This window comes from Adiantum capillus-veneris, chromosome 7 (assembly GCF_014529385.1).
Source record: "Adiantum capillus-veneris isolate H3 chromosome 7, ASM1452938v2, whole genome shotgun sequence".
In the NCBI taxonomy this organism is placed as follows: Eukaryota; Viridiplantae; Streptophyta; class Polypodiopsida; order Polypodiales; family Pteridaceae; genus Adiantum; species Adiantum capillus-veneris.
Window position 1 is genome coordinate 82,616,760 of NC_140937.1, and position 25,760 is coordinate 82,642,519.

Below are 25,760 nucleotides of genomic sequence, written 5' to 3' on the forward strand. Positions count from 1 at the left end.
TGCATCACCCAAATCCTTCATAGCAAATGGTGAATTTAGCTTACGTTTCAGAGCATCAAGACTAGTCTTATGTTTCCCGGCAAGCAGCATGTCATCAACATAGAGAACAAGTATGATGGGACTACCATCTTCACCCCTTTTCGTATACAAACACTGATCTGTATGGCTGCGTTTAAAGCCTTGAGACAGCATAAGAGTGTCAAACTTCTTATACCATTGTCGTGATGATTGTCTCAAACCATACAAAGCCCTTTTTAGTTTGCATACACGTGTAGGAACTACAAAACCTTCAGGCTGTTTCATGTATATGTCCTCTTCAATGTCACCATGCAAAAATGCTGTCTTTACATCCATTTGATTCAATTCCAAATCAAGCTCCGCAACGAGAGAGATTTCTTGAAAATCAATTCCGTCCTTCTGTGCATATCCTTTTGTAACCAATCTTGCCTTGTACTTTGGTTTTTCATTGACTATCTTAATCTTGTCCCATTTGTTAGGAAGAGCCTTTCTCCCTTTAGGCAATGGCACAAGATCCAAGTATCATTTGCATACAAGGATTTTGTTTCCTCTTGCATCGCAAGCTTCCACTTATTGCTTGACTCACATGATTTGGCCTCTTTATATGTAAGAGGTTCACCCTCATCCGTCAACATTACATGATCCAAAGAAGGGTTAAATCTCTGCGGTTGCCTTCTTAAACGAGTTGATCTGTGTACCGAATGATCTACATTCTCAAGCAACGGTTCTACATCATAAGGCAACTCATTTTCAGCTCTTATCATGCTGCTAAAAATCATTTTCAGCCAATTCAGGTGGCTGTCCATCCTCATTAGGAGCATCGAAATCATGTCCTACCTCTTCTAGCTCAAGGTTAACCGGCTGATTATCAATTTCAGCTTTGCGGTAATGCATCATGAGGCTCTTTTCCAACATCAATGGGTGGCACGGAAGGCTGAAATCTGACTATTTTCTTGTCAACATCAGATTTTGTAGCATTCTTAATCAATTTTGCCTCATTGAACACCACATCTCGCCTGCGTATTACCTTTCTAAACTGTGGTAACCACACTCTATAGTCCATTTCACCTTCTTCCCCATAATCTAAGAAGACTCCTTTAATGGACTTCATATCAAGCTTTGTTCTCAAGTCATTGCGTACATGAACAAAAACTTCGCAGCCAAATACTTTCAAATGATCATAAGAGGCAGGTTTGCCAGACCGAACCTCCTCTGGAATGTCATTTTTCAGCGTACTATTAGAAGAGCGACTGCAGTTTTCAATGCCTTCCCCCAAAACTCTCAGAAAAGATTAACGGTGGACAACATGCAATGCACTCTCTCGCATAAAGTACGATTATACCTCTCAGCCATACCATTAGAAGATGGATTATAAGGGGCTGTCAACTCCCTTTTAATCCCATTTTCATCACAAAAACGTTGAAATTCAGCAGATACATACTCTCCTCCATTATTAGATCTGAGACATTTGAGCTTAGTACTCTTTTGCGTAGTGACAAAAGCATGAAACTTCTTAAAAGCATTAAAAGTCTCTCTCTTACTTTTCAACAAATGCACCCATCCTTTCCTAGTACAGTCATCAATGAATGTAACAAAATACAATGCACCACCAAAAGACTTAACAGACATAGTGCATATATCGGAGTGAATAAGATCAAGAGGATTAGCTTTGCGAGAGACACCAGAGTAATAAGAAGATTTCTTTTGCTTTCCATAAAGACAATCGTTACAAAAATCCAAGTTTTTGCCTTTTACATCAACCCTCTTCAGAGAGGAAAGCACATCGATACCCTTTTGGCTCATATGGCCAAGTCTCTTATGCCACAATTCCGTGTGTGAAGCAACTTCAACAACAGCAAGAAACTTGCCAGGTAAAGCTTTGCATCGAAGATAGTACAAAGTACCTCTTTTAGACCCTTTTACAACAAGCATAGAGTCCTTAAGCGACGTCCATGAACCCCCAGCAAAGATGGTAGTATAACCATGTGAATCTAACTGGCCAACATATAGCAAACTTTTCTTAATGCCTGGTACAAACCTGACATCATTCAACACAAGCTCTTGACCATTGTTAAGAGCCAAACGCATAGTACCCATTACGTCAATATTGCAAGCAAAATTATCACCAAGGTACACCTTGCCATAATTGCCTGCAGCATATGTAGCAAAACACTCCAAAGATGGAGTCACATGGAATGAAGCACCAGAATCCACTATCCATGACTGGGATAGGCGATCATTAGCATTGAGCAATGCATCAATGACATCTTTCTTCAAGATAAGCATGTCTTCTGCATTAGCTATCACCAAATCTGAGGGGCATGAAGCTGCAACCAAGATTTCCTCAACGTCTGAAAACTCCTCAATGACCACACTAGAGGATACATTTGCGTTCTCAGCATCCCTAGAGGAATCACCTGCCGATTTTTCCCCTTCCTTTTGATCTTTCTTCTTCTTATCTTCCGTTTCCTTCTTCCTTTCCTGCTCTTTCTTGAAATACCTGCAATCGGGTTTCTTGTGACCCTTTCTGCCACATTGATAACAAGTGACATCCTTATCCTTTGTCTTGCTCTTACTTCTATTTTGAGTCCTGTTGCCCGCATCACGCTTTTGATTTCTACCTCTTGCATTGTAGGCAGAAGTGCCACCTTTCCCACTAGACTTGCGTCTAATCTCTTCATTGAGAATAGACCCTCTCACACCGTCATACTGTAAGGTGTAGCGGAATGAATGTTTGAACTCTGCTCAAGATGAGTGCTCCAGAATGTGCTCAAGGTTACTTTCTGTCCTTATGGGAGGGAGAGCCTTCCGTTCTTAATGAGAGAGTGCAATGATCATAACAAAGTGAATGGACACTGTGCGTGCAAGTGTATGAGACTGAGAGATAGAGAGAGAATAGAATACGACACCAGAGTTGTTGTAAAACCCTCCTCCGAAGGCCCCGCTCTCTATGGCGAGAGTGGTCTACTTATGATTGCACAAATCTCTACAATGCTTGGACGTAGACGATGTCGACGACAACGAGACGGGCTGAAATCTAAAAACTCTAAGGGCTGAAATCTGCAAATCTTTATTTGCTGAATTCTGACTCTATGTCGGTGATGATGTCGATGGCGACGATGCGACGATGACGCGCTGAAAACGCAGATGCTGAAATCTGCGTTTTCCGGGCTGAAACTGTAAACCTTGATGGATTTCACCGTGCGGCGAGGATCTGCTGCGGGAAGGTGAGATCTGTAAAGTTCGGGACTTGATCTGCGATGTTTAAGGGCTGAAAACTGAAAACGCTGATGGTTCTTGATGTTCCGTCGCGGTAAATCTGCAAAACATTGGGGCTGATCTGCAAATAAAAAACGCTAGGGCTGAAAATGGTTCTGCTGTCGCCGGATGTCCTGCAAATGCAAAACGCTAGGCTTCTTGTTGAGTCTTCTGTCGCTAGGGATCTGCAAGAGCAAAAACGCTGGCTGATCTAGTCCAAAAACGCTAGGGCTTGGGGTTCTGCTGAGAAGTTGCATGTTGAGCGTATGCTCCTGCTGCCTCTTCTGCCAATTAGTGCTAGTCTAGGTTTGCTTATATACAAACTTACTCAATTTGCCCTACCTACTTTCCAACAAAAGTCACTTAAAAATAATAAGTGAAAAATGTAAAAAATAGGAAAAATATGCTAAATGCACTGGAAAATTCCCCTGAAGGATTCTAATGGATTTTGATGGGAATGCTTACGATCATCCTGTGTGCAACCAGAGGATATGCATCTACACTAAGTGACTGGGCATGCACGGTCTACGAATAGACTCACAAAAGTGCCAGATCACTTCTAATCTAGATTGATTGGACTGATTGAACCCTTGTCGTGCTGTAGCTTGTCCACGGACACATAGGGTTGGATGTGGCATGTGACATCCCCTCCTTTTCAAAGTGAGGTACTGGTACCAAACTGTATGGCGTCGAGGGAGATCGCCAATAGCATCCGGAATCCTGGAAGGGACTCTTTGCCGGCCCACTCTGATGTGTGGGTTTGCGGTACTTGAACTTCATAAAGGTTTGCAACGCTTGCTTCCTTGGGCCGCGCTGAAAGCGACAAAGTCGTCTGTGGCTCCTTCAATGCTTCAACTTCGTCTGGAGTCACGCTTCTTTCTTCTTCAAGAATCTCCATGGCTGATGTTTTCGTCCGAGTTACGAACAATTGATATTGTGCTAATTCTTTCAATCTTTTGCGGTGCGTATGTCCTATCAACTACCTCATTTTTGTGCTAATTTTTTCGATTTAATGCTTCTTTTAGTGCTAGGCTTCATTATGGCTGAGTCTGCCCTTGATCTCCAGAGTCATGACAGAAACTCAGTATGCTAAACTTTGTGTTGATGTATGCTCATGTGTGTGTGTGGTGTGTGTTGTGTTTGGGAGCATATGTTAGTACCTAGTTCTACACCCACTATTGGGCACTGAGGACGTTAGTGGGGATGTCGTGGTATTTAGTCAATACTATGCATGATGGAGCTGATGGTTATTGTCACCAGCGTGTGACTACTATCTATCCTTTTTGTTGATTTCTTTCTTTTTATCTATTTACTTTCCCTTTTTGGAAACACCCCTCGGGAAATCTAACTGCCCTGCATTGCATAGCTAGTGTGGAACTGTCCAGAGGGAGTCCAGGCGTGAGGGCAAGAGAGCACTAAGGTTGGACAAGGACTATGGTTAGCCAAGTGGGGTCATTGACTAGCCAAAGTGGAATCCTTTGCTACAGAGGCTACATTTCAGTTTTGGATGTGGCCGCAGTGTACAAAGAGGGTCGGATGACCTAGAAAGATACAATGGCAGCATCTCCTAAAATTTAGGGAACTGCTATTTTGGGACCTGAAAATGTGTTGGCGTCATTACCTCCGGAATGACAAGGGGAACATTTTCTTACTCTGCCGTGAAGTCAACTGGGCAACCGGTTGGGATATTTTTAGACGGTAACCCCGAAACGAGAAAATGCTTGTAAATGTGCCAAGTGGCACATTCTGGTGCACCTGCCTCATGCAACAAGAAGTGGCGCTGAATTTGAAGAGGGGAGAGCCTCATTTTCAGATTTTGTCATAGGTTAAGAGCTATGGAGTGCTTGCTTTCCCTCTTATGCACAGTGCGGTGCCAGGAGTGATGCCCTGCACGCTACGCACTGCCCTCTCTCTCCCCTTTGGCAGTATGTTATGCCCCTCTAGTGGGCTCTTCATTTGACCAATGTACAGTTGTGTGGGTTCATGCGCGATTGCCGAGGCAAGAGCCTCTTGCACAGGTATTGGATTAGCTAGCGGCTAATCCCCCCGCAGGTACAGGTGAATTCGGAGAGGTTTCACGCCAGAAATCTCGTCCGATTCAAAGGGCAAGTAGCCCTACAGGTGCGGGAGCTCGAGTACTTGCTACGGATGCGACCGGCACGCGAAACGGAGCCCGAAACAGTGAATTACAGCCTGCTGTGTATTTTTGCAGGTTTAGGGTTTTGGCCCTAAACGGACCCTAATACCCCCAGGAGGTTCGGGGACGCAAGGGGACCACCGCTGTACAGGTGATCTGGCGCATTTTCAGGGCTGAAAACAGAGAATTCAGCGTGGTGCAGATTCTCGCCAGGTTTTGCAAAGTGCCCGTATGCGTCGGGAAAGTCGGCCAATGCGTGGGAATACTGACTGTGAAGGGTTCTAGTACAGTTATGCTGCCGAAATCGGGCTGGAACAATGGAAATTCAGCCGAGTTTGTGCGGGGCAGCTTGTAGGGAACCACAGCGTTTATTCCCTCTTTTGAACAATAAAGAAATACCGAAAGGGGCGCCTAAGTTAGGGGCCAATCTGGTGTCGGTCTTCTCATACAGGTGCATTCTAGCATCTGTATCCCATTCCCCTCTTGTGTGTCACTACAACGCAGGTAAAATAGACGACTAATAATGGGTGAAAGCTAAATCAAGGTTTAAAGTAAAGTCTACCGCCCTTTTTGGATTGAACAGGCCGGTTTCAGTTATATTGTCTTGTGGGTGACTACCATGGGTCTGTACCTTGCACTTTCCTTCTAAGGGTGAATATGGGCCTATCCTGGATTCATCTAGGTCTATATCTCCATGGCTGAAAATTATAAGATGATTGGAAAAAATCTCGTCTTTTCTAAAGACTGTGCATGTAATGTAGATGAACAAAGAGATGGAGTGCCAAATCCTCACCACACACACGCAAACAATGAGATCGAATTTTTCTCTTATGATCCAGAGAAATCAACTGTGGCAATTCACAACGGAAATGCCCATGCTTTGTGCTCATACTTTCATGTGCTCTTTCTACAACTGTGTCGTGCCAAGGAAGAGACATGGAATGTGACTTCTTTGAATGAAGACTTTTCAGCTTTTCATGAAAAATCCGCATACATTCGTGCTCATCCATGAGTGAAATGTGCTCAACATACAATATGTCATGCCTAGGAAAAGGGATCACATAAAGATGCTGACTAAAATACAGGAAACGATCACGAATGAAACACTCGAACAATGCGTGCGTATCAATCATGCGAACAAATAATACTTTGTGTGAGGGTTCTTTGGACCGAGGCTCGAGAGCCAAGATCGGTTCTTCTTGAAGGGGTTTTTTGGACCTAGGCTCGAGAGCCAAGATCGATCCTTTGTGATTGATCGAATCTGCAACAACGAGGTTAGCTTCGCTAGAAAAAGCATCAACTAACTCATCATCTTTCTTGTGAACAATCACATCCTTTTCATGCAACTCATCATGCTTGTGAGAAATCACACCTTGATCATGCAAATCATCATGCTTATCATTACCATCCAAATCATCATGCTCATCATATCATTCAATTCATCATGCTTCTCATAATCATGCAAATCCTATGTGTCATGCTTTGGAGAAGAAGAGACTGCGAGAGTCTCCTTCTCCTGAATCCGTTCAATCTTGTCCTGCATATTAGCAATGAGAGAGGGAGAATGAACAATGTCCTCTCCACGAATGACAATGGGAGAGTCACTTTTGGCATAGAGAGTGAAAGTGTTAGCCTCCCAATCAATGAGATGGTTAAGATCACAAAACCATCGAATGCCCAAAATCATAACACATCCTGAGAGAGGAGAGACAAAAAATCTTCGACTGAAAGCAGCTTGTTGAATTGTAAACAACACACCAAGACACTCTTGTGTGATGAGAGAGTCCATACCGGGAACAAAGCCAGAAACAAAGCCAGAGACCTCGAGAGGAGATTTCTGACTAACTTCTAGGCGAGCTCTCTCAACAAGAGAGGGATTGATCACATCATGCATACTACCTGGGTCAAACAATATGACAAAACGCTGCCCCGATAATGACCATAACATTTAATGAGAGAATTATCAATGGGAGAGTCAAGAGAAACTTGGGGCACACTTCGTGTTATCATTAATTGCATTGACAAAGGAAGTGGGTTCTGTGGATTCTTTAGATTCATTCGATTCAAGCTTAGGACATGTTCTTTTTATGTGACCCTTAATGTGACAATGAAAACAACGACCTTCCTTACAATAAGTGCTTTGCTCTTCCGACGTGATGTATCCTCTTATAATTCCTTGTGCTACCTTTTCATCTGGAGTAAGCTTAGGTTTAGCAATTGTGTTAGCCTTACCCTTAGGTTCATTGGGAGAATTCTTTTCTGAGAGATTGTTGGAAGGTTGGTTAGAAGAGTTACCGTTCTTACCAGTCTTACCGTTCCGAGGGTTCTGCGAGGTACTTGTGGAAGTTTTGTTCTCCTTAGGCTTTCCCTTGTTGTGCTTCATCTCCTGTGCGAGAGCAATCGCTACCGCCTTGTTGAGATCGATTGGATCGAGCACCTCGACATCGTACTTGATATACTCGTCCAATCCATAAAGGAATGCCTCTTTGCGTTCATCATCCGACTTGCGTAATTGGGTACCTAGCTGCAAAACACGATTAGAAAAAAACATAACTGGCATACCATTTTGCTTGAGAGCGCGCCAATCGTCCTTCAATCGTGCGAGGTACTGAGGTGGCATAAACCACGCCTTGAGCTTGTCTTGGAAATTAGCCCAATTGAAGGAAAGGGGTGTGATTTCGTCGGCTTCCTTTAGGTGCGCGGCTAACTGTGCCTCTTGCCATGCGTGGGACCAATTGATGGCATCACCGGCAAGGTACATAGCTACCGTCAAAACCTTGCTATTCCCTGTCTTCTTACTTGTCGCAAAATAAGCATTAAATTGATGCAACCAAGAATGAATCACCGTGGCATCCATCTTACCATCATACTTACTGAAAGTCAACTTTTTTGTGACTGGGTTGTTGGAATCTGCATCGTGGCTTGCGCCACTTGAGAAACTCCCACGATCTTTGGCTCGTTCGGACTTCGATGCAAGTACTTGTCGAACCAATTCTTGAGTGTGTAGTTCTCTTTGAGCCTCACGCTCGGCCTCCCAGACCGCGCGTCTTGCTGCAGCTTCCTCTTTTCTTTGTGCTTTTCTTTCTTTGCGTTCGTCGCGTTCGTGTTCCAAGGCAATGCGAGTCTCTTCTTGTTTGGCCATCATGTCCATCATCGTCTTGACCATTGCCTCCATACGATTTGGTACACTTTGTGGCGTAGATGGCGAAGGGGAGGGTCGGAAAAATCTCTTGGTGGGGAAAATTCTTCGTCGCCTCTCTCATGCTCATCACCTGTATGCGAAATATCCATTCCGCTTGGGGTGACAACCATGCACTATGATCTTTGGTTCTTAAGTTCATGAGGAACTTGGGTTCTTGAGGGTCTTGGGTTCTTGAGGTTTTCTTTCGCTTGCAATCTGTGTTTGAGAAGGATCTTCTCTTCACCCGAGTTCTACTCCTTTCCGCGGCACACCCCTTGGCGGCCTTGCGCTCACACCAAGGTTGCTTTTTCCCACCTCACGTTGATTGGCGGGCCGCTAAGTGTACGGTCCGCTCTCAATGAGTGAAAAGAGACACAAGGGGAGGCTGGACAAGCACTTCTTTCCTGGGATTCCTATCACTCTTAAAAAACACGATTAGGAATCGACATGCCCAAGTGAACTTGGGTTCGTGCGACCTCAACAAGCAAAAAATAAATAAATTATGTGGTTCTTTCCTTGAGTGATACAGAACACTGCCAAAGCTCTGATACCAATGTTAGGTGCAGCGGAATGAATGTTTGAACTTTGCTCAAGATGAGTGCTCCATAATGTGCTCAAGGTTCCTTCTTGTCCTTATGGAAGGGAGAGTATAACCGGCCTGTACAACGTAGAGGGCGGTACTATTTCAATTACCTGTTAACATTACACAGAGCACTGAGAAGGGAAGAGAACACAGTTGCGTCCAGCGACTAGAATGTCACTGCGCACACGAGACCGACACCCTGTAGGCCCCAAAGATTGGCGCCCCTTTCGGTATTTCTTTATTCAAATTAAGGTAGACGATCCGACCACTTAGCACAAGCTTTCACAAAGCTGTCCAAACCTGGCGAGGGCTGAAAACGCAGGTTTTCGACCAGATTTCGACAGCATAACGGCGCAAAAACCCCTGTAGGTCAAAAACACCTGTCTAGGACGGATTCCCTCGATATCTGGAAGCTTTCTGGTGAGCTGTCACAGAAATTCAGCGGGCTGTAATTCTCTGTTTTTCACTGCCGGGAGCCCAAAAGCCTGTACACGCATCCCAAGGCTCTCACGAGGCTCCCCCGATGTTCCCTTGCAGTTTAGGTGCGAAACCCTAAACCTGCAGAAAAACACAGCAAGCTGTAATTCCCTGTTTCGGATCGTTTTTAGCGGAGCGAACACGCCTACGCGTGTCCCAAGGGCTCCCGCACGCAATGGGACAGTCCCCTTGTGAATTGGACGAGTTTTCACGCGAGAAAACTCTCCAAACTCGCAATCTTTCGTGATAGAACTGTGCGTACCTGTGGGGGATTAACAATTAGCTAATCCGGTTCCTGTTCAGAAGGCTCTTGCCTTGGCAAACGCGCATAAACCCCAAGAACTGTACATAGGTCAAATGAGAAGCCCACTAGTGGGGCATAACATACTGTACGTAGGGGAGAAAGAGAGCAGTATGTAGCGTGCGGGGCATCACTCCCGTCACCATACTGTGCATAGAGGGCAAGGTAAGCATTCCATAGCTTCTGTACCTGCTACAATCCACCTGAGGCTGAAAATGGCGCCCCCTTTGTTGATATGCCGCTCGTTTTTGCCTCCCAGAGTGGCATAATTGCTCACAGGCTGATACCTCGCCCAGTTTCCGAGTTTGGGCTTTCCCTGCTAAAAATATCTCAACTGGTTCGTCAGTTGACTTGGCAGCAGAGCAATAAAATGTTCCCCTTGTCATTCCAGAGCTAATGACGCGAACACATTTTCCGGTCAAAAATAGCAGTTCCCTAAACTTTAGGAGATGCTTCCATGGCGTCCCTATCGGTCTCCTGACCATCATTGAAGACTACCATTTGACCAACATCTACAATGTGGGTTAATTTACTGGCCCCTTTCAAGTTATAAAGTTGCAGTGACTTGACGAGTGGCCTAAATTCCAGTTTGGCACACACGAGCTTTCATACTCATCAGAATTTAGTGCTAACTGGCCCGGGCAGTCCCTGTTTGACCGACCTAGATCCCCGATGTGAGAAACCCATTTGGCTGCAGCCGTTTCACACTGGCCATGCAATGTCCACTTGCACCTTTCAAGGGTTTTGGGACAAACAAGTAAAAATAAAATAAATATATCTAATACTTATTTACGGAAGGCATCAGGAAAAATACACCTCCTGGTGACACAGAGCCTTCCGTTCTTAATGAGAGAGTGCAATGATCATAACAAAGTGAATGGACACTGTGCGTGCAAGTGTATGACATTGAGAGATAGAGAGAGAAGAGAATACGACACCAGAGACGTAAAACCCTCCTTTGAAGGCCCCACTCTCTATGGTGAGAGCGGTCTACTTATGATCGCACAAATCTCTACAATGCTTGGACTTGCCGACGACGAGACGGGCTGAAATCTGAAAACTCTAAGGGCTAAAATCTGCAAATCTTTATCTGTTGAATTCAGACCCTATGTCGGTGATGATGTCGATGGCGACGACGACGCGCTGAAAACGCAGATGCTGAAATCTACGTTCTCCGGGCTGAAACTGTAAACCTTGATGGATTTCACCGTGCGGCGAGGATCTGCTGCGGGAAGGTGAGATCTGCGAAGTTCGGGAATTGATCTGCGATGTTTAAGGGCTGAAAACTGAAAACGTTGATGGTTCTTGACGTTCCGTCGCAGTAAATCTGCAAACCACTCGGACTGATCTGCAAATCAAAAACGCTAGGGCTGAAAATGGTTCTGCTGTCGCCGGATGTCTTGCAAATGCAAACGCTAGGCTTGTTGTTGAGTCTTCTATCGCCAGGGATCTGCAAGAGCAAAAACGCTGGCTGATCTGGTCCAAAAACGCTAGGTGATTGTTGTGGAGCAAAAACGCTAGGGCTTGGGGTTCTGCTGAGAAGTTGCATGTTGAGCGTATGCTCCTGTTGCCTCTTCTGCCAATTAGTGCTAGTTTAGGTTTGCTTATATACAAACTTACTCAATTTGCCCTACCTATTTTCCAACAAAAGTCACTTAAAAATAATAAGTGAAAAATGTCAAAAATAGGGAAAATAGGCTAAATGTACTGGAAAATTCCCCTGAAGGATTCTGATGGATTCTGGGGGAATGCTTATGATCATGCTGTGTGTAACCAGAGGATATGCATCTACACTAAGTGACTGGGCTTGCACGGTCTACGAATAGACTCACAAAAGTGCCAGATCACTTCGAATCTAGACTAACTGGACTGACTAAACCCTTGTCGTGCTGTAGCTTGTCCACGGACACAAAGGGTTGGATGTGTCACGTGACACATACGTGAGGGCGAGACTGTTGCTCAAAGAGACAACCAAGGTTTCCCAAGTATCTGACAATGCCATAAGCAAGAAAATAGCTTTCAGCTTACCATCGAATTGCTGAAGCCCACTGTTCTGCAATTGACTCAACACACTTGTAAAAGCACTCAAATGCTCAGAAGCTGATTTCGAGTCATCAAGCTGCACATTCACCAACTTCCGCATCAAATGCACCTGGTTTACAGGCGTGGTGTTTTCATAATTGGACTTTAGCTTTTGCCATATTACATAAGCAGAGTCCAAACGCTTGATGTCCGTCAAAATGTCATCATTGATAGCCATTTTGATGTAGGCCATAGCCTTCTTTTTCAACCTGGTCCACTCTTCGTCAGACAAACCTAGCAGCTTTTTCTCTTCCAATGCATCTTCACAATCCTTTAAGAAAAGGATACCTTGCATGCGTTCTTGCCAGAGGTCGAAGCCTTGACCATCGAACCGTTTGATTTCCATCAAACTTTTAGTGTCAGATGCGGAAGAGGAAGAAGCCATTTTAATTCAACCACAAGTGTGTTTACAAGAGAGATGCAATAGGCTGAAAATTTCAGCAAATAGGAGCAACCACAAGACTTTGCATACGATAGACCACAATTTCTTTACATGAAACTGTCCAAATCTGAAATTTCAGCTGAAAAGTGCAATTTCAAGCACCTATACTCAGCTTTTCACTCAATTTGTCGTGACAAACATCAATACATGTGATCCCACAACTTTGGTACACCTACGTATTGCTGTGTTGACCTGTTATAACCTGTAAATCACCTGTTTTGACCTAAAAACAGCTTGTTTTGGGCAGTTTTGGTAGTTTTGGTGACCTTTTCGACTCCGGAAGCAAGGGGCTTCGCGATGGAAGCGAAATTGATTGCAGAAGAGCAATTTTAACTCGCTGTCCAACAGACTGCGTAGGACTGTTTTGAAACCCTAGGGCTCTGATACCAGTTGAAAGCGCGAAGCAGAAGGTACCGGTAGGTGCGCGTTGTGATGTAGTGCATGATTGGAGCAAGAAGCAGGAGGCGGAGTGCAACAGAGAGGAAGCGCTAGGGATCGAAGCAAGGAGAGAGAGAGAGAGCTCATGTTTTTGGGGAAAACTCAATAACTGAGTTTTGGGTTTACCCACTTTTATTATAAGTGACTTTAAAAAAATGATATTGAACCTGGACAAAGTATAAAAATGTACAAAAAGGGGTTATTTAGGCCTTTAACCCAACATATCTCTCTCTCTCTCTCTCTCTCTATATATATATATATACATATATATATATATATATTCACCATTAACACAAGGTTACAAGCAAGGGATTTTTGTATTGGCATGGATGACTGGTGGTCAATCTCTACTTAATTTGATGTTACACCCTCCTCTAAGAAAGAGATACTGTAATTTGTTTATGGACTTTCCATGCAATTAGGGTTCCATCTGTAAAGTTTTCTTGCTTCTCATTTTATTCTCCCTTCTATGTCCTTGTTGCTGATACATGAGTTGAGAGTTATTTTCGATTGCATTTAGACATCGAAGATTCTATCCATAGCAAGGAGGTGTAGTGATTGCATCTCGTGTAGGTTCTCAGCTATAGAATGGAAGGATGCTGCTTGTGTATTTTAGTGCAAGAGCGTATTTTTAATTTTCTTTGTTGAACGTGACCTGTTTTCGATGATTATTGATGAGGAGACTGTTACATTGCCTCAGTTGAAGTTATTCGGTGCCTTATTGCACTCTTTCTGGCCCCTGGCCTATTGTGTATAGATCAAAATATCTAACACATTGTGTTTTTGACATTTTCGAAGAGCTCTGATTTTTTAACTTGTGTTTGAAAATTGGATTATGCTTTTACTGTCCAGGATTTGTGATCAGTGGTAGACGGATCATTACAAATGCTCATGTTGTAGCTGACCAGACTTTTGTAAAGGTCAGGAAGCATGGATCTCCTGAAAAGTTCAAGGCACAAGTAAAAGCAGTGGGCCATGAATGTGATCTTGCCCTTTTAACTGTGGAAGAGGAGGAGTTTTGGGATGGAATGCAACCTTTGGAGCTTGGCAACATTCCTTTCTTGCAAGAGTCTGTGGCGGTGGTTGGTTATCCACAAGGTTTGCATTATATTAAGGCTTTTTTCAATCACGACCCTTGCCTTCCGTCTATGACTTCTAGTTATGCCAAAGAGGGGAAAACTTAGTTGATGAATTGCTAGTAAGATTATTGAGAGTAGTTGCAAATTTGTCAAAATGACATCAAATTTAGTTATAAGTCATTTACCAATAAGTGCACACACAAGGTTGTGGATCACGTTTTTTTTTCAATGATATAAACACACTTGCAAGTTTTTTGGCATTTTGATAAGTCGAAGGATGAATTTATGGTAATACTCTCTTGGCTGGCATAGCATGCCTGAAAGATGTAGGGAGCTTGTGATGATTATATACACTGTCCACTCTCCTTTTTGTACTTCCTACTCTTAGTATTTGTTCTTCCTTCTCAAGTGCTGGCACTTATCATGGTTTAGTTCGCCCAGCAGTGCTAGAGACTCTGGTTTCATAAAACAACTGCTAGTTGGGACTAACTTTGTACAAAACCCGCACCTACCCCTGGGTGCTGATTAGGTGAGTAGGGATGTTGTAGCTATTGTCCAAGCTATACATGATAAAGGTGATGGATCTACTTCTTGTTCGGAAAAGCAGAGAAGTTAAGGTCACATTTAAATTTGTTCTGGAATGCTTCGTTCCATCTTTACATTGTAAAATGACATCATAAATCTATAGCTTATTTTAGGGCTCAAGACATTGCACTTTTGGTGAGAGTTTGAAGTTGAGGAGTTAGTCTTTTGTCCTTTGTCTCATCTTCTTGTTGTGAATGACTTTTAAGTTGAGTTTCTGTACAGAAATAAACTGAAACTCATTTCAAGTAAGCTTCTTAAAATATCAATGCTTATTGAATGTTCAATTCGTTTTGTTGTTGCGATTGTTGTTCGTTTTTAGAATAATGTATGATGTATGTTGTATTTTATTCAATGCAATTTTAATTATCTGTCGCTTATAGGTATGTAGGTTTTCTTGATAGTGTGTGTTGTATGAGCGTTTTAGCTCTTATTAGTTTGGAAGCTTATAACTGTCTGACTTCAAAAAGGAGACCTTTCTGACTTTACAAAGGTCTACGATGGATCTTTAACTCATCAAAGATTTCTTTAAATTTGCCTCTCTGTTCTCAACAGTTTACATGTGAAAACTGAAGAATTCGTTTGCATCTTTTCTACCATCTCAGGGTCTGTTGAATTTTTATCAGTTGAAGATGTTCTATTTTCTTTTATCTCTGAATCTTTGCATTTTTTTGGCAGGGGGAGATAACATATCGGTGACTGGTGGAGTAGTTTCAAGAGTAGAGCCAACACAATATGTACATGGGGCATCTCATTTGATGGCTATTCAGATTGATGCTGCCATAAACCCAGGAAATAGTGGGGGCCCTGCCTTGATGGAAGACAAGGTCGTTGGTGTTGCCTTTCAGAATTTAGCAAACGCAGAAAATATTGGGTGTGTAGACTCGAACATATGTCAAAAGTGGCTTAATAATGTCTAACATGGTAAAATCTCTTTTCAAGATGTCTGTGTATTTCTGTCAAAGCAGGTATATTATTCCAGTTCCTATTATTGAGCATTTTCTGGAAGATGTGGAGGAAAAGGGGAAATATGTAGGCTTTTGCACATTGGGACTGACATGTCAGGCTACTGAAAATGCTCACTTAAGGGAGCATCTTAAAATGCCTCCTGGAATGACAGGGGTTTTAGTAAGCAAGGTTCACCCTCTCACTGACACTCATCGATGGATTAAAAAAGATGACGTGGTACTTGCATTTGATGGCTGTCCAATAGCTAATGATGGGACAGGTAAAGCCAAGGGCACGGTTCAGTTGGACAATTCTTTTGGGTGCTCATATCACATTTATATTGATATGCAATTGCCATGTTCACATCTTGATGAATTCATTCATGTTGCAGTTCACTTTCGAAACAAGGAAAGAATAACATTTGATCATCTGGTGTCCATGAAGAAAGCTGGGGAGGCTGGCTTGGTACAAGTGCTCAGAGATGGGAAGGAACACGAGTTCATGGTCAAGTTGGGACCAGTATGTAGCTTACCATTCACTTCTTTAAACTTTAAGTTATAATTGCTGCACTGAAAGCATGAGTTGAAAGGTATCCCATTCTTTTAGTATGTAACTTACCATTCGCTTCTTTAAACTTTAAGTTATAATTGCTGCACTGAAATCGTGAGTTGAAAGCTATCCCATTCTTTTAGGTTGTAGCTGATGTGCATGTATGTGTGTGCATGTCGGGGGGGGGGGGGGGGGGGGGGGGTGACGGGGAGGTAAAGGTCAAAGCTTTTCCGGTTTGAGGGACGAGGAAGGGAAAGGTCAAAGCTTCGGCCGGGGTAATTATCTTCATCAGCTCTCTCTCAAGTATTATGGCACCCTCTATTGTTATCTCAAAAGATCTACAGCGAAAGATTGGTGATCGTATTGAAGCTTTGCCTCAAAGAGGGGCTGTCGGCCGCTTGGTGGGGTGCTCCTATGCTTGCGTCAACATCCGAGAGTGGCTCATGTGCACTCTAATTGGCTTAGATAAGAGGACATCATCTTGCTAGGTAGAGGTACTTTTATTGCTATTTTCTCATCCAAGGAACTTGCCTCTAAAGTTGTTAGCCGCGCTCCTCTCCGCTTCGGGGACAGTTTGGTTTTGTTTTGCATCCCTAGTACGAGGATTTTACTTTAGCTGCTTTTGAGGTTAGATGTTAGGTCTCGAAATATCCAGTAAAAATAGCTTTTCTCGAGCTGCCTGCATAGTTTTGATTGCCACACATGTTGAGACAGATGGGTTCTTTGGCATACCATTCATGCGTTCAATGCTGATCCGCATATGTGTGCCATCTATAAAGGTGGATACTACCCCTTCCACAGTTTTTTCAGATACTGTCACTTTTGAGTGGAAAGAGGGCTACACTCGTAGAGGATTGTGGTTATGGGCAGACCAAACCAGTGCCTTAAATGTCATGAGATGGGGCACTTGGTGAGGGATTTCTCTAGAGGGGGCGACAACAGAGACAAACTTGTCATAGGAGGAGACAACCCACACAGCCACAACAGACTCAATAGAGTTCTGCATAGCAGCTAAGTCAGCAGGAGACTGGTCTTAGGAGGAGACAACCCACACGCCACAACAGACTTAGCAGAGTTCTGCATAGCAACAACGTACGCAACAACAGAGTGCTCAACAACAACACAATGTTGAGCAGACAGAGACAGAGACAGGCAAACAGACAGGTACAAACACAACCTATCCTTGTTTACAGAGGGGTAGTGAGATGGAGGTTGGCACAGGCAGAGCAACCTTGAGACAGACCTCAAGAGGAGTCACCAGATGAGGATCAAGAGGAGGTTCCAGGGCAAGTGGAAGGGATAGAGGAGGACCGACAGTGTGGCAGTTCAGGAGTGGCATGAGGTGCCCCAGGATATGCAAGTCCAACAAACTTGGGATCTCTCAATCACAAGTGCCTCTCAAAGTGGGCATTGTTTAGGGGGAGCATGAGAGACTAGAGCGAGTCTTCGTAATTCGTAGAGGATTTTGACTATTCAGCAGGCTTCACATCTCCAGGAGATGGTCCCGGTTTCTGAGATCTTGCCTGCTCAGTTCTTTGCGGTTGGCAGATGGAGATCTCCGTATGTTTCTTTGAGGAGTGGGCCACTATGTATCGACATGTTTTTCCTGTAGTTGTCAGGAGCACGACACATTTTCCTTGGTCTATAGAGAGCTCCCATGATCAGATTTAGAGTGCAGGTTTTACATGATTGACTACTTTTGGACGCGGGAGGTTGTCTATGATACCATACAAGAGCAAAAAAATAGTTGAGGTCAATCACTTTATGGATATCAGACAATTCGCAGATTTGTTTAAGAGTCGGTTTAGAGAGGCCTCCGGGAAGTTGGTTTGGGCAGAGAGATGTACATCTTGGTACCTTCCCTTGGCTTTCGAGGTGGACAACGAGTGGGTCCCTCCTACCTCTCTTAGAGTTTGGTTGTGCCATAGATCCGCATCCTTTTTTGGGGTACATCATCAAGAAATGTTAGAGTGGATATGGATAATTATGGAGGCATGGCTTAGGGGTTTCATAGTCCCTTGGATTTTGTGAGTTGCTACAGGAGTTTTTTATAGTGGATGCTTTATATCGTCATATACCTAGCACTCGAATTTGTGGTTTTTGCCTCATCGCCTGAGGTACATAGCTTCCAACAAATTTGTGTAGACTTGATCTGTAAGGTACAGCGGAAGTGAATGTTGATATTGCTGAAGATGAGTGCTTCGAATTGTGCTCAAGGGTTCCTTTTACTTACGGAAGGGAAAGCCTTCCGTTTCTTTAGAGAGAGAGTGCAGTGATCACAAACAAAGTGAATGCTACTGTGAATGAGAGTGTTGAGACTGAGACAGAAAGAGAGAGAGAAGATTACGACACCAGACGGTTCCCAAACCCTCCTCCAAGGGCCCCCCTCTCTATTGCGAGAGAGGTCTATACTATAGATTGCACAAATTTGGTACAATGGTCTGGATGCAATGGACTTGCCATCGATGTCGATGACAATGATGACGAGGACGAGGACGAGCTGAAAACTGAAAACGCTAGGGCTGAAACGCTAAAATCTGGAAAACGCTGACTTTCTGTTGAACACTGACACTGTGTCGACGAGGATGGCAACGACGACGACTCGACGGCGATGCGCTGAAAACGCAGATGCTGAAATCTGAAAATAGCGGGCTGAAACTGTAAACGCTTGCCGACTTGACGGTACGGCGAGGATCTGTTGCCGGTAGGTGAGATCTGCGAAGCTAGGGGCTGAATCTGCAAAGGCTAAGGGCTGAAAACTGAAAACGCTAATTGACTTGGCTGATCTGGCGCCGGGAAACTGCAAAACGCTAGGCTTGATCTGCAACTGAAAACGCCAAGAAATGTTGGGGCTGATCTGCTACAAAAAACGCCAGGCTGATCTTGTTGGCTGAAAATGCTAGGGTTCTCTACCGGTCTTGCTGAGAAGGTGCACTGCAAGTTGCTGGAACTTCTTCTATTGCCTCTTCTGTTGGGAATGGGTGGCCCCTCTCTGCTTATATACCTACTACAAGTTGGGTCGAGCAGTCACTCCTACAGCCCCACGACCCTAGAAATTGGTGCAATTAAATAATAAAATGCCAAATTTCTTGTAAAATGTTCGACTCAAAAAATGGTCGGAATTTGGACCTTCTGCTTGGACAATGCATATGTTGGGCGGTACTGGGTGTGCAATTAGAGGATATGCAACTACTTTTTTTGTTTTCGGAGTCCGGTAGGGCATGCCCGGCCACTCCCCTCATACACCAAAAAAGTATACAAGAAGAACGACCATGACTATGCACCCAGAAACCGAAGGCAGACGCTTTTGTCACTAGTTTCCTCTGGACTACGAGAGTCCAGAATTATCTACACTCTTAGGGCAACTACTCTAAGTGCCTCGACATGCACGGCTTGCTCATAGGCTCACAAAGGTGCGAGAACACTTCCTAGGCTGACCTGAACCCTAGATTTGAGATAGCTTGTCCACATGCACATAGGGTTAGACGTGCACGTGACATCTAAAAAGACAGGAAATGGACCATACATTTTGAAAGACAACTTAGGACACTTCTTTCCGACTTGCTTAAGACGATGCTTTATGATTCTCAAATAGACCCAATCCCCTTCCTTGATAGTAACATCTTGACGATGCTTGTTAGTCTGTCGCGAGTAAGATTCTTGAGCCTTGCTTAGCCGAAGCTTCACTCTCAGAAATATCATCTGACTGCAGAGCAATAAGAGTCATTCAAAATTGCTTGGACCAATGGGAGATAGAGCTTCCAATGAGACGGTTGATCATGTACATATGACTTCAAAACATCAAAAGCCAACTGATTGTAAATTTTCGTTTGACCATCTGACTGTGGATGAAAAGCGGATGAAAATTTTAACTTTATTCCAAAATTTTCAAAGAGAGCGCGCTAGAAATTGGACGTGAACTTAACATCCCTATCTGAAATGGTTGACTTTGGCAAACCACAGAGGGGTTACCAATGCTTAATGAACAACCGTGCTACATCTTGTGCAGTGATTGTGGCCTTACAAGGAATCAACATGCAAAATTTGCTGAAACGGTCAACCATTGTCAAACATCGAGTGTTCCTTGAATGCAAACTAGGTGGAAGGTTAGTCACAAAAATCCATAGAAATGTCCTGAAAGGCACGTCGGGAATAGGCAGCGGTAGCAAGAGGCCTTGCTGCTTACCCTGAGGAGCTTTTACCTTTGACAAATGGTGCATTGTGTGACATAACGAAACACATCTTTTCGCATTTTAGGCCAATAAAAGAATCTTTCTATTTTTTCCAAAGTGGTGTTCATTCCCCTGTGCCCACCCGTGAGAGAGTCATGAGCATCGTGCAATATGGCTGTCCTGAGAGAGGGTCACACACATAGACGGTGACGAAAATACAACAAACCTTTATGAATGAGATAGTTGTTGGGCCCTTGGGGAGCAAGAGCGTGCAACCATTGCTTACAAACTCTGAATCTGCATACTGGTTCTTCATGCTATCAAAAGAAAACCCTGAATAGAAACTGTGGATCTTGACTGAAGAGCCAAGATCTGTCCTTTGCAACTTAACGCTTCTGCATGCTGCTGAAGCACAACACCTATGGTGACATTGCTCGCATCCGTCCATATCTCAAAGGGGTCGTCCCAAGAGGCAAGGATTAGAAACGGCGTTTTTGTCACCGCAACCTTGAGATTTGCTAAAGCCTCAACGGCTGCCTCGGACAGAACCATCCTTTCAAAACATCTATCACGGGTGCGGCAATGCGTGCAAAATTCTCTATGTGCAAACTATATGCTTGACATAAACCAAGAAAAGAACGCACATCATATGCAGTTTTGGGCAAATCCCAATTACGAACTTGTTCTACCTTCACGGGATCGAGCTTGACACCTTCTGCAGAAATAATATAACCCAGATAAGTAACTTCAGTGAGAAAAAACTCTCTTATCTGCAATGTACAAGTGACACTCATCCAAACGGGCTAAAACCCTTTCTACATCCTTTTCACGTTGTTCCCACGATGCAGAGAAAATGAGAATATCAAGAAAGCCAAACACACACACGCCAATCATATCGCCAAAACGGCCTACCATGAGATAGTTAAATGTACCCACGGCACCTGTTAATCCAAAAGGCATAACCACATACTCCCATTGCCCTTGCTCCATGCGAAAGGCGGTCCTGTAGATATCGCCTTTGAATACCCTTACCTGATGGTATCCACTTTTGAGATCGACCTTGCTGAAAACCTATGCCCCATTGAGCCTGTCAAGGATATACACAATGCGAGGCATCGGAAACTTGTTCTTGACGGTCATCTTGTTCAAAGCCCTGTAATCAACACACAAACGAGACGAACCATACTTCTTGCGGACAAGTAAAATAGGAGCAGCAAAAGGACTTACACTAGGGCGTATGAATTCTCTGTCCACCAACTCCGTGAGTTGCCGCTCTAACTCCTCTTCTTGAGTCTTGTTCAAACGGTAGGGAGCCTTACCGATTGGCTGTGCCCCCTCCGTGAGTTCGATGCAATGGTACTCCGGCCGCACGGGAGGGAGAGAGGGTGGAAGATCATCCTGCAAAACGAGGTGCTCATACTTGTCTGGAGCCTTAAAGTTCTGGGTAACTGGAGAGGCGCTTTAACTCTTCGTCGTAATTCACGCTTCGCCTGCACATGAGAAATGAGAGGTAAAGAATGTAGACCCTTCTCACCACGAATGATCATGGGAGAGTCACTTTTGGCGTTTAGAGCGCATTGTGTGTCCAATCAATGAGAGGGTTATGGTCACGAAACCATCGAATGCCCAAAGTCATATCACATCCTGAGAGAGGAGACACGACAAATTTTCTACGGAAGGAGGCTTGTTGAACAGTGAATAACACATCAAGGCATTCTTGCATAATGAGAGAGTCCATACCGGGAGCGAAGCCCGACACCTCGAGAAAAGTTGTTTGGCTAACCTCCAGGCGGGCCCTCTCTACAAGAGTCACCAATCACATCATGCATATTGCCTGAATCAAACAATATGATAAAACGGTGACCCTTCACATGACCATAACATAAAGAGAGAGTCATCAATGTGTGTGTCAGAAACATGTGGAGAATCAGATTGGTTCACTAAAGTGCTTGTGGTAGCTGTCGGTGCTTTGGGTTCTTTAGGTGGTGCTGTCTTAGGCCATGCCTTCTTTATATGACCCTTGACGTGACATTGATAACATCGACCTTCCTTAGCATAAATGATTTGTTCTCTTGGTGTTATGTTTCTCCTATAATTCCTTGTGCAGCTTTTCAATCTTGGGTTAGCTTTTAGCAAGTGTTTTAGCTTCTACCTTAGATTCATTTTGAGAGTTCTTTTCTGAAGGATTAGAGGAAGATGGGCTAGAAGAGTTACCATTCTTACGATTATTACCGTTGTGTGGGTTCTGAGGAGTTTGAGAGGTACTGTGAGAAGACTTGTTCTCCTTAGGCTTTCCTTTGTTGTGCTTCATCTCTTGTGTGAGAGCAATCGCTACCTCTTTGTTGAGATCCACGGGGTCGAGTACTTCGACATCATACTTGATATACTTGTCCAACCCGAAAAGGAATGCCTCTTTGCGCTCATCATCCGATTTGCGTAATTGGGTGCCGAGCTGCAAAACATGGTTAGAGAAAGACATAAGTGGCATACCATTTTTCTTGAGACTGCGCAAATCTTCTTTCAACCGCGCTAGGTACTGAGGTGGCATAAACTGCGCCTTGAGCTTGTCTTGGAAGTCGGCCCAATTGAAAGAAAGGGGCATGCCTTCTTCGGTTTCCTCTATGTGCGCGGCCAACTGTGCTTCTTGCCACGCTTGATACCAATTGATGGCATCACCGGCAAGATACATGGCTGGCGTCAAAACTTTGCTATTCCTTCTTTTCTTAGTTGTCGCAAAACAAGCATTAAATCGATGCAACCAAGAATGAATAACATTAGCATCCATCTTACCGTCATTCTTACTGAACGTCAACTTCTCAGTGATTGGATTGTTGGAGTCCGCATCTCTACTTGTGCTACGTGATGAACCGCCCACATCCTTGATTGGCTCGGATTGTTGGAGTCCGCATCTCTGCTTGTGCTACCTGAGTGAATTGTCCACATCCTTGACTGGCTCGGATTTCGAGGTGAGTACATGTAGGGCCAACTCTTGCATGCGTTGGTCTCTCTGAGCCTCACTCTCTAACTCCGTAGCCACTCGCCTTTCTTCGGCCGCTATGCGTTGAGCTTCGCGTGCTTGTTCCATGATGGCGTGTTGTGCTTCTGTTGTTGCATCATGTCCATCATCGACTTGACCAAAGCCTCCATTGAATTTGGTGTAATCTGTGGCGTAGATGGGGATGGGGGAGGACCGGGAAACATTCCTTCTGGTGTAGAAACTTCTTCTTCACCAACTCCACTCTCTCACCTTCACGCAAAGTATTAATTCCACTTCGGGTGGTGACCATACACTGAGATCTTGGGTACTTAAGTTCTTGAGGAACTTGGGTTCTTGAGGTTCTTGAGTTCTTTAGCTTGCGTTGTTGTTTGAGAAGGCTTTTCTCTTACCCGAGCTCGACTCTTCCCTGCGGGCGCACCCCTTGGCGGCCTTGCGTTCACACCAAAAGTTGCTTTTTCCCACTTCACGTCGATTGGCCGGCCGCTAAGTGCACGGTCCGCTCTCAATGAGTTAAAAGAGGAACAAGGGGAGGTTGGACAAGCCCTTCTTTCTTGGGTTACCTGTCACTCTTCAAAAACACGATTAGGAATCGACACACCCAAGTGCTTGGATTACGTGCGACCGCAACAAGCAAAAAATTTCTTGTGGTTCTTTCCTTGAGTGATACAGAACACTGCCAAAAAGCTCTGATACCAATGTAAGGTGCAGCGGAAGTGAATGTTGATATTGCTCAAGATGAGTGCTCCGAACTGAGCTCAAGGGTTCCTTTTACTTACGGAAGGGATCCGTTCCTTTAGAGAGAGAGTGCAATGATCACAAACAAAGTGAATGCTAGTGTGAATGAGAGTGCTGAGACTGGGAGAAAGAGAGAGAGAAGATTACGACACCAGACGGTTCTCAAACCCTCTTCCAAGGGTCCCCCTCTCTATGGCGAGAGAGGTCTATGCTATAGATTGCACAGATATGGTACAATGGTCTGGATGCAATGGACTTACCGTGGATGTTGACGACAATGATGACGACGACGAGGAAAGGCTGAAAACTGAAAACGCTAGGGCTGAAATGCTGAAATCTGGAAAATGCTGACTCTCTACTGAACACTGACACTGTGTCGACGAGGATGGCGATGACGACGACTCGACGAAGTTGTGCTGAAAACGCAGATGCTGAAATCTGCAAACAGCGGGCTGAAACTGTAAACGCGGGTAGACTCTTGCTTCGGGTAGGTGAGATATGCGAAGCCAAGGGTTGAATGTACAAAGGCTAAGGGCTGAAAACTGAAAACGCTAATTGACTTGGCTGATTTGGCGCCGGGAAACTACAAAACGCTAGGCTTGATCTGCAATGGAAATGTTGGGGCTGATTTGCTACAGAAAACGCCAGGCTGATCTTGTTGGCATAAAACGCTAGGGTTCTGTGCCGGTCTTGTTGAGAAGGTGTATTGCAAGTTGCTGGAACTTCTTCTGTTGCCTCTTCTGCTGGAAATGGGCGCGCCCCCTTTCTGCTTATTTAACTGCTACAAGCTGGGTCGAGCAGTCACTCCTACAGCCCCACGACCCTGGAAATGGGTGCAATTAAATAATAAAATGCCAAATTTTTTGTAAAATGTTCTACCCCAAAAATGGCCGGAATTTGGACCTTCTGCTTGGACCATGCATATGTTGGGTGGTATTGGGTGTGCAATCAGAGGATATGCAACTACTCTAAGTGCCTGGACATGCACGGCCTGCTCACAGGCCCACGAAGGTGCAAGAACACTTCCTAGGATGATCTGAACCCTATACCTGAGATAGCTTGTCCACATGCACATAGGGATAGATGTGCACGTGACATGATCACTATTCAGATAGCTACACTTCACCACCTAATTATAGTATCTTTATCCCTAGATCTATCTTGTGTTTTGATTTGGGATTTTTCCCCATGATTTCATTGTATACCTTTTAGGGGGGTTTTCCCGTTTTCTTGTATATGGACCTATGGTCAATTTGATGTAATGCAAAGGGTCAAAGGCCCACTTTTATTGAGAGAGAGAGTGGAACTGGCCTGTTCAATCCAAAAAGGGCAGTAGACTTTACTTCAAACCTTGATTTAGCTTTCACCCATTATTAGTCGTCTATTCTACCTGTACTTTCAAGACACAACAAAGGGGAGAGGGATATAGGTTGCTAGATTGCACCTGTATGAGTAGATCGACACCAGATTGGCCCCTAACTTAGGCGCCCCTTTCGGTATTTCTTTATTGTTAAAAAGAGGGAATAAACGCTGTGGTTCCCTACAAGCTGCCCCGCACAAACTTGGCTGAATTTCAACTGTTCCGGCCCGATTTCGGCAGCATAACTGTACTAGGATCCTTCACAGTCAGTATTCCCACGCATTGAATGACTTTCCCGACGCATACGGGCACTTTGCAAGACCTAGCGAGAATCTGCAGCAGGCTGAATTCTCTGTTTTCAGCCTCGAAAATGCGCCGAATCACCTGTACAACGGCCCCCTCGCGTCCGCGAACCTCCTG

At 44.3% G+C, this 25,760-nt stretch overlaps 1 protein-coding gene across 2 annotated transcripts in view; it reads left to right on the forward strand.

The window, feature by feature from the left end:
* LOC147454127 (protease Do-like 10, mitochondrial) overlaps positions 1-25,760 on the forward strand; it is a 113,131-nt gene that overhangs the window by 66,129 nt on the left and 21,242 nt on the right. For both annotated transcript variants that reach the window (XR_015188593.1, XM_086516133.1), the window contains exons 2-5: positions 13,770-14,015; positions 15,257-15,452; positions 15,547-15,806; positions 15,918-16,045. Coding sequence is in view for 1 of the 2 variants with exons in the window: in XM_086516133.1 (XP_086372259.1) it covers positions 13,770-14,015; positions 15,257-15,452; positions 15,547-15,806; positions 15,918-16,045 (830 nt within the window). In the remaining variant the exon portion in view is untranslated. The remainder of the gene's footprint in view (positions 1-13,769; positions 14,016-15,256; positions 15,453-15,546; positions 15,807-15,917; positions 16,046-25,760) is intronic.